The following is a 9847-nucleotide window of genomic DNA, read 5'->3' on the forward strand; positions in this document are numbered from 1 at the left end:
GGCACTCATCTTCACAACTCCCTCACAGTTTTTTCTTTTGTAAATCTGTATTCCCAAGAAAAGCACCCAGACACTTTATACATGCCATATACCTCTTTAGTGCTCCTGGTATTTTTGGTAATCCTCTACCCTCCCACTGTCCTGATGCATATCCCTCACCCTTTAACCAATTCACTTTTGCTAAAGATGCTTGTTCAGAGAGGGTGGGGTGCATGTTAATTAGAACTGTATGTTGCAGTAGTTAGAGTACAGATCTAACAGTCATATTTATAACTGCTTTTATATGTATTTTAATTTCGGGGTCACTGGCTCTAATCAAAACTCACACTTCCCATAACAAACTTGAAACCCCCGCATTGCTAGGTGGCAGTAATGCGCAGTCGGACGTTAAACAGCAGTGGATATATGACAGAAGAAAGAGCTCTGAACGGGAACGACCATAGACATATATACGGGCACGACGTTTCACACGTGATGTCATTTCCTTTGTGGTTGTGTTGTGCGTCCTGTCTGGTGGAGGGAGGGGACCGTGCGGACGGCTGGGAGGACAAGCGGAGTGAGAAGAAAGCGTAGGGGGGCAGAAATAAGAAAGAGGGAAAAGGCTCGGGTTTCCATCTTTCCTCGGGATATACATTAGGTTGAATTTGATTGATAACTGCATCGAGAGAAATGTCGACCAGTCGTCAGTTCAGTGAAAGCCGGGCCATCCCGACCAGGACGGTGCTGATCAACGACACAACGCAGCTACCTCACGATTACTGTACCACACCTGGAGGCACTTTATTCTCAACTACTCCCGGAGGTAACAACGTCCTGAAGCAATTGGTCACATACGTTGTTTAATTTGTGTGTGGCAGCAACTTAGGTTGGGGCCTGTGCTAAACGCCACAAATAAAGTGTTCAAAACAAAAGCCATTCTTTGCACCGCCCCCGTGCATGTACGTAGTCGATTGTCATAGGTTCTGCTGCAGTGCAGTTTATTGAAATGACGTGATGGCTTCATCGCTACACTGTAACAATACAATTTCAAGTTCACAACGAATAACATTTAGTGATACCTCTAAATAGTCCTGCTTATGATCGTCATCGTATGAACGTGTGTAAAAAAGCATATTTTGATTGTGGCCCTCTTCTCGGTTGCAAGATGAACGTTGTTGGCTTGTTTTAAGCTATGGAAAACACTAAGGGTGTGCTTAACCGGAATTTAAACCCCAGGTTTATATCACACCACCACTGAGCTACAGACAACTGGAACAAATATTTATATTTGCAGAGCTGTGGAACAGCACTTCCAGTTTTATTGCAGTTCCATGGTGTGGTGATTAAACTCTCGATAACCACCACGCTCTGAAAATAATATTGGTATTTTGCAATGTTGGCAGCGTGGCATTGCATGGCCATCGTTGGAAGACTTTATACTGAAAATAAAATGGGTTTTGTTGATTTCCATATTGTTCAAGAGTGAATACTTAGCCACATCCTTTTAAACCAATCCGTTTCCTAGCTAGTTATTCTGATGCACCGAGCGTTTCAAAATTTCATACGAGAATAAAAACAATATCGCAGCCATAATAAACAAAGATATTTTATTGTATACCCGTGAAAATAATATAAATTGTGGATTTATAGTTTTGTAGTCGTAGTTGCAAGGTTTTTCGAGCTGCCATGACGAGTTAGAAAGTTCATTTGAACTAGGGAGTGAATTATGACCCAAAATTCTATGAAAAATAGAATCTACGGACATGTATATTTCCGGGTAGGATGTATGTTCCAAATAAGGTAATTTCATGACTCAGTATTCCATTTTTAAGTGTGCACTATCCACAAGTCTTTAGCCGGTCGCTGTTTTGATTCTTTGCCGTAAAATTAGGCCTGTTGACGTTGTGGCGTTAACTAGTGCGATTAATTTTTAATGATTAACGCGTTCAACTTAAAAAACAACCAAAAAAAGGCAATTAATAAATCTCAACTAATCGGCAGGGACGTTTCTGTCTAGTGTTTGCATGTTTTCCCCGTGTCCGCGTTCCTCTGGGTACTCTGGTTTCCTCCCACAGGCAAGGGGGACACGCCCCTCAATTTTAGGAAAACATCAGATGGTCCCTCCCCCAATGTTATCATGTTTTATTGAGTGGTACTCTCAGTGTCCCACGCAAGAAATATCCTAAAGAAAATGTCCTGTTTGCCCCCCCCCCCCTCCTCAAAAAAAGGGAGATCTGCATAAGATCTACATCCTTGTTCTTGTTGTTAAAAATCTGTCTGCGTCACACTCATGGGACCATTGCATTAAAGCTCACAGGAATACTGTTTCGCACACATGGGGGCCCATTGCATTAAAACTCGCAGGGATAAGTGCTGAAAAGGTGCGTTTCCCTCGCAGGCACCCGCATTATCTACGACCGCAAGTTCCTGCTGGACCGGCGCAACTCCCCCATCGCCCAGACTCCCCCCGCCCACCTGCCCGTCATCCCCGGGGTGACCAGCCAAAACATCATCATGGAAAACAGGAAGAACGAAGCCAACAAAATGAATAACCACGATGGCAAGCACGGTGGGGGTAAGTCCCTGAGCCCCTACCACGGCACGGACTCCCAACCGGGTTCCCGCTCTCTTTGGTAATGGGGGGAGAAACCCGTATTAATGGTTGTCATTACTTGATGTCAGCGTTTAGTGGTGAGTGCACCTTTCGGATTAGCACGTCTGTCTCCTTATTATTTCTGTCGCTGATGCCTCAGGTAGTCTCTCTGCTTATCCTGTCCAGTGCGTTTGGCCGTTGCAGGGCGAATGGGAGCGGTGACCTAGGAGTTGGGACAGATTTGCTTAAATTTCTTCTTCCAGGACGCGCTGTGGTATTTGGCACAAAGTACCAGGTTCAAGGTTAAGGTTAAGGTTTAACTTCATGGTCTCCCAAGGGAGAAAATAGTCTTGGATCAGAGAGGTCCTGCTGCATAAAAAGAAAAAGAATACATCTCAATGCTCATGCGCTTTTAAGTCCTGCACCTACTCCACAGAATGCAGGGGTTTAAAGGCTGCTCACTGCAGGTACTGCTCTGCTGTCAGTTACCTCCTGAACCTCCTCCTGTGCACCTGACCTCCTACCGAATTTCAGATTATGACTTCATAGGAATTTTAACAGCTTTAGATGGTCCCAAAGCATTCTTAAGGGTAGTTAATGCCTTAAGGGTAGTTAATGGGTAGAATGCTTTAATTGACTCATTATCATCAGTCATTGTAGATGGTAAATTGTGCAGGGCATGCCGAGTAGGATATCCAGAAAGGTCCAGCTTTGACTTAGGAAAAGGAGATCACACAAGTTGTTCTGAGAGTGCGACAGACTCTACCACATTCAGATTTTTGGAGTTCAGTGATGTTTCCCTTTTATTGGCGCTATAGCTGCCATATAGCTCGTAGCAGGACACTGTTGACCTGAATCAGTCTCATAACCTTTGGAACGTGCATGTCCAAACATTCTAATCTCTGTCAGCTGACAGCTTTCAGCTCTGTCAGTTTTTACTACCTGCATATTAACGGTATCAGGAAGTGAGGAACGGCCTGTTACGTATGTTAGATTAGATAATACTTTATAGAAAGCAGCTGGAAATACCGGTATACGACAGCAGGCAGTATGACAAACAAACAAGGAAATTTTATTTTCAGTAAGGCTGTTATTGCTTTACAGGCCTTTTTAAATGTCAGACTGTTTCGAACCACACCCAGCCTTATATATTGTGTTTTGAAAGGGGCAGTGTGTGGTTGTTGTGCGTTAAAGGGACAGTGTACAGTATTAAAGGGACAGTGTGCGGTGGTTGTATGTTGAAAGGACAGTGTGCGGTAGTTGTATATTAAAGGGACAGTGTGTGGCAGGTTGGGCGGTGCCAGGGTCATTTCCTGATGCCCTCTTTGTGACACTGGCTTTGCAGCCGAACCCTGTTCCTGTGTGAGAGTTGCGTAGGGGTGTGTGGTTCTTCTCTATCAGTGCCTTAGTGGCCCTTGGAGACATCCAGGGTCTGAAAATTCAGTATTTCCTAAATAATCTGGAAATATAACATGCCTGATTTAGCCAGTTTATTGCCCGTAGAGCTGAGAGAAAGGCACACTTCTTTCCGTTCATGCACTGTAACATGTAAACAGGCCCTGTTAGTGCTGTCAGAGTGTGGGCTGAATTTGTACTCTTGCACCCCCCCTGGTGGCCTGGCAGTGAAACTTTCTCTCTGTGGATGCCACGGTTAAAAACCCTCGGAAAGGAACACCGATTGAGCACAGAAACACAGTTTTCCCCACAGGGCTCACCAGAGCAGTCTGCAGCACAGGCAGCAAGCCAGCAGTGCAGCTAACTCTGCAGTATCTGTGTGGTGTAAGGGTTAGGGAACTGGGCCTGTGATGCAGATGCTGCAGGTTCAAATCTGAGCTGGGGCAGTACGTTTGTACCCTTGAGCAGGTTATTGTTTTCCAGCTGTATAAATGGATTGTGTGTAAAAAAAAAATGTGAGCTGTGTTAGTCATTCTGGAAAAAAGTGCTAAATGTTAGTGACTGGTTGATAATGACTGGTTAAAGCTTATTGAAAGTTAATAGAGTTTAGAGAACAGAAAGCACAGATTACATAGAAACCATAATGAAATTGGGAAGCCATTGTTGCTTATGGCTTTGACCATTCAGTAATTTAACAGTGCCTGTTCACACTGACAGTGGTGGCGTTCTGCGTTGGGCCAAAGAGCAGGAGTCAGCGAGTTGCTTTTAAAAACATATTATTTTTGCTTGTTTCTTTCAAGGTGAGGACGCACAGTTCGAGATGGACATCTAGTGCAGAAGACGGACGACGGAGGTGTCTGATTGGCCTGGTACCTGAGTGACAGCGGCTTGGCTTATAGAATTCAGTAGCTCCTGCAGGCTCCTCCTCCTCCTCTCGCTCTGTCTGTAGCAGCTGGGTTTATAGGTAACCACCCAATTAAAGGGACATGCTCAAGTAGGCCCACCACAGTGCTGAAAACCTCTGACTAAAACCTGGCCATAACATCTCATTTGATTTCCTCTGTCAGTTACTGTATCCCCCCCAATGACAAATTTTGCCTAATTGCGACAGAATCATTTGGGAAAATTATGGCAGTTGAAAGTAAAAAATTATTAGTAATTGGGATTGAAGCAAGAGTTAAAGAGATTATTAGAGTATTTCTGATTGTCAGGTAGTGCTTATTGTAAAATCTTGGCCCGAAAGCTGAACTGCTGTTGAACAAAACTGATATCCCCTCCTTGCAAGCCCAAGGAGTTTGTGATTTGGAAGCTAGTTCATTCTTCATTTTGTCGGTTGTGACTGAAACCTGTCGCTTGTTTGGCTGTTTTTGAATCTCAGTGTTGTGTTTAGCACACATGCTTTTACTTGAATTGTCTAGTTCGCTTGTCCAAGTTTAAGCTTTCTGGTAGCACAGATAATCCGATTGACTTTTGCGGTTTAAGAATAAGATTAACCATGAAACTCTTGGGAAATTTGTTTTTTTCTGCTTATTAGACCACAAGGTGTTAGGCTGTGTTAGTGGGGGTAAACCCTGTTTCATGAACCTACTTTTATTTTGGCAATGGAACAAGGAATGCCATTGTAATTCCAAGCCTATGAGTTCTCAGTCACAAACTAGATGCAGTGTTTTGTTTGTTTTTGAAAAGTAAAAGATCACACTTACTTTAGTGCACTTTGTTGTTCTGTTGGCCTGTTGTCTTGGTGGCATTACTGGTGGCAGTTTGCTATGGAGAGACCCAGTTTTTTTTTACAAGCACCAGTAATGGTTTCCAAGCACGACATGGGAATAGCCAGCTGCAAAAAGAAAATGCATCTGTGTAAAAAGCCCAAACTAAAGTTTAGAGTTATGGACCAATGTCACTGTTCATTACAGATTAAACATTTCATGTCCAGCAATCATTCTGACATTTAGGAAAGTGTAATTTACAGACATATTACATGGACTAATACTGAAATACTTTCCCTTAAATATTTTAAATATGAATAATAACCATTTTCCCCACTCCAATATTTGCCAGTTAAAGAGGTTTTACATGTTGTTGAGAGATGCGTGACAACACCTCACACAGGGAGAACTGATCGCTATGATGTGTTATTTGTGTTTTGAAGAACATGGTTGGGCGCTAAAGAATGTGATGAACTGTTTGACTTGACTTGCAAATGAAAGAAATAAGCCTAAGACCTGGTCTGAAAATGCACTTCCAGGGACACGTAGAGCAACTAACGGTTTTGTGAACCATTATTATTGTTGATTTACACGCTGAGTCGCTGCTGCTTTTCCACGATTTTTAAAAAATTAATTAGTGGGTAGGGAAGCACTGAAACGTCAGGTTGCTCATTCATATTGGGATTTGACTTGTTTTAGAAGAATACGACATACGACGACAAATAATGTCAATGTCGACCAATATTCATTTAAAATAAGGCCATTACAAATTGAAAAAAGAAAACAATTGGCTTAATATCCAGCCTGATTACCAGTTATTTTTGTTTAAAAGAAAAATTATTGAAAACTTGAATTTTTTTTCCATATCTCTTTCTATGCATTTTATTGTTTTTGTATTTTGACTTTCAGCATTTATTTTCTCAAGCATTGAGACCAAAAGACATTAACAAAAAGAACATTTAAAAATTCATGAAAATACTGGCAGCATGTATGAGCAGAAAATTTGTGAAACTCTGAACACTTGCATGAAAGCTTGTGTCTTATATTTGGCACCCAAGATCCCACTATGTAAAAATGTGTCTCTGACATATGTTGTCAATTTTCATATTTTGAATATATAATTTAATCATAATCTACTTTATTTCATGGACAAAAACCTAAATAAGTTTTATTTGCATTTATGTACCAAAGTTGTAAGTGAAAAGAAATTACCCCACATTTTAACAATTTAAGAAGTACTTCTGTTTAAATGCTTTTCTCGATAAATGCATAAGAAAAATCAACATAATCATTTAATGTAAGTCTTCCAATCATGAGCCAGTTTGAGCTTGTAATGTATGAGTTCAGAGCTTTTTATTGAGTAACCTTGTCTCCAGAGATGTATGGCCTTCATCAGAGACAATAACATGCTAAGAACTGCCCCAAATAACTTAGTTACACTTTTGATTTGATTAATGACTAATCTTCTTTTTGAAAAATACTTGGGTCCTAACCTTCTGCTCTTTTTCCTTTGAGGTAAATAAGTCCTACTTATAGCATTGATAGTGGCTAGCCACAATGGTCACATGGGTACAAGTAACAGTTGAAGTTTAAAACGCATTTTTACAAAACCACCATACTTCTGCAGAGAAGTTGTGGCAATAGTTCTGAACAACTTTTTTTTTTTTTTTTTACTTTATGCTTCTGCGTACCCAGTAATCTGTTGTGCTAAAAATAGACAATGTGAAAAAAACACTGAAGACCTTTAAAGTTCTCCTGGCTGTAAGTAGCATGTACAGATGGCATCTTCATAAAAATGTGTCTTACTCTTGAGGTAGTGCTGTGCTCCCCCGTCCCCCCCCCCCTCTTCATTAGTGACAGTTAGAAACACGTTAACGTACAATTTAGGGGCACATTCAACCATATTTAGGAGCAATATTGAAGCATGTTCTGGAATGACGACTGCGCATTCTAGATCTGGAACATCTCATTAAAAACACATTTTTTGGCAAGGATACCCCCTCAGATAGAGTCTAGAGCGTTTAAGTACAGATGCCCTACATCAGGGGAGTCCAGTCTTACCTGAAATGAGCCAGTGTGGGCGCAGGTTTTTGTTTTAACCCAGCACTAACACCCCCGATTCTACTCATCAAGGTCTTTATTGAAGACCACGATTAGTTGAATCAGGTGTCTTGGTGTTGGGCTAAAAGAAAAACCTGCACCCACACCGGCCCTTTTGGGATAAGACTGGACGCCCCTGTTGTACATGCTACCGAACATGAGCGTCAGAGAAAGATGGAAAAGAAAGGGTCTCAGAGCTTTTCCCCCTGAAATTCCCCCATGTGAAAGCTTCATTAGGCCTTACTTTAGTTCACCCTCTTCACAAGCCGGTCAGTGCCCATGCCTTCTTCTCAACGGCCACAACTGGCACACATGCAGTTTCTCACCACCGTTAACCACAATAGCAAGTCCTTCATCTTCTTCAGTTGTTTTTTCTTTTGTTGGGTCTGAGATTGACCTTGGACCTTAGAGTGTTAATCATAAGAGTGAATTGTTATATTGGAAAGAAAATTCATTGTAATTATTTTCTGCTACTGAAACCAGTTCTCAGTTTGAAAATGTATGGTTGTAATCATTTGTTAGTACTTGGGTGCAACTGCTCATTTGATTGGTAACTGCTATTATAAAGGTTGTCTGCCACAGTTACCCACTTCTTTTTTTTCCTGTTATCACTTGAGGTTAACGAGCACCTTATTGATAAAGCTACAGTATGTATTTGATGCCGAAATTTCCTCTCTGACATATTATCCCTTTCAAATGGAATCGTTTTAGGATTTTTATATTTTCCTAAGCACACTTCCACTGTTGCTATGGAAACCTGCCAGCCTGTTTGGCCAGACCTTTTCTTCACGCTGGGTTAATGAAATTATTGGAAACATAACTCCCATCTGATTTAATTTTTAATTTTTATTTTGTTCTGATAAAAGCCTTGTAACTGAACGGTGTATGCCAAGAGAATGCCGACGCCAGCGCACTGTTACAACAAGATCAGTGAAATTCCTTAATAAAAAAAAGGATGTTACAACTATTTGCTTGCAAGTGGTCTATCTGATTTCATTTCCCTCTTTTTTTAAAGCACAAAGTCTGTTCGGGTTATGAGCGTATCTTCATTGAGGTTGTGACCCACTCTGCCCTCCCCTCCTCCTTTTCCCCCTCGCCCAGGGAAATCACCAAGTGGGACCGCTAAGCAGATGAACAGTAAGGAGAGAGGAGAGGGCAGGAGATTCATAGTACTGCCTTCCACTCACTCACCCTGCCCAGTTTGCCTCTGGTGTTTCTTTCTGAGAAGAGGCATGGTGCATTATAGCTGCTTAATTTAAGTTCAAATAATTTCAGCATAATTTAGCATAAGATTTAAGTACAATTGGACGCATGTCAAAATTTTAATAAACTTAAATATAGAGGAACTGCATAATATTTAAATAGCATTAATTTTAATGGAACAAGTTTAATATTTATGCCACTATCCTCCTTTTTCCACTGTCACACGCCGGAGTGACGCTCCTGGGAGTGAGATGTGGAAGTTCCTGTAGCTTTTCACTCTAACCCTAACAAAGCAGACCTCATTCAACAGCTAGAGATCTTGTTGATCTGCTACTCAGTAGAGTCAGGTGTGCCAAATTAGGATTGGAATTAAAATCCACAAGGATGGGAGATCTCCAGGAACAGGGTTGATTACCAATGCGTTATGCAGTATATCAAGGATAGGAAACCCTGGGCCTGAAGTGCCAGAGAGATTTTGTTTTCAACTCCATCCAAACTTATAACTGCATAATTGCATTATCAGACTTAATGAACGCAAATGACTTCATGCTGGAGGTATTCCGCTGTTACCATTCAGGCTCTGCTGTTCTGATAGGGCTCTGCTGTAGGTAGTTTATCAAACTTGTGTGATGAAGCTTAGATGGAATGAATGCCAGAAACACCACTGGCACTCCAGGAACAGGGTTGACTACCCCTGCAAAATATGCATGGACAGGTAGGTATGTACCAGAACAGGACTGCCCAACCCTGTTCCTGGAGATCCACCATCCTGTAAGTTTTCATTTCAACCCTAATTTGGTACACCTGACTCTACTGAGTAGCAGCTCAAGATCTCTAGCTGTTGAATGAGGTGAGGTTTGTTTGGGTTGGA

General features: G+C 41.5%; 1 protein-coding gene across 1 annotated transcript; it reads left to right on the forward strand.

The window, feature by feature from the left end:
• The first annotated feature begins 481 nt into the window (after positions 1–481).
• On the forward strand, positions 482–8740 carry eif4ebp2 (eukaryotic translation initiation factor 4E binding protein 2). Its single transcript, XM_064318375.1, has 3 exons — positions 482–802; positions 2378–2554; positions 4768–8740. The coding sequence occupies exons 1-3, from the start codon at positions 670–672 to the stop codon at positions 4797–4799; spliced, it is 342 nt and encodes a 113-aa protein (XP_064174445.1). The 5' UTR covers positions 482–669; the 3' UTR covers positions 4800–8740.
• Positions 8741–9847: the final 1107 nt, after the last annotated feature.

The sequence above is a fragment of the Anguilla rostrata genome, chromosome 18, assembly GCF_018555375.3.
Source record: "Anguilla rostrata isolate EN2019 chromosome 18, ASM1855537v3, whole genome shotgun sequence".
Classification (NCBI taxonomy): domain Eukaryota; kingdom Metazoa; phylum Chordata; class Actinopteri; order Anguilliformes; family Anguillidae; genus Anguilla; species Anguilla rostrata.

Coding starts and splice junctions, on each gene's coding strand:
- eif4ebp2 (XM_064318375.1), top strand. CDS start 670: ATGTCGACCAGTCGTCAGTTCAGTGAAAGCCGGGCCATCCCGACCAGG. Junction 803..2,377: donor ATTCTCAACTACTCCCGGAG/GTAACAACGTCC, acceptor TTTCCCTCGCAG/GCACCCGCATTATCTACGAC. Junction 2,555..4,767: donor CGATGGCAAGCACGGTGGGG/GTAAGTCCCTGA, acceptor GTTTCTTTCAAG/GTGAGGACGCACAGTTCGAG.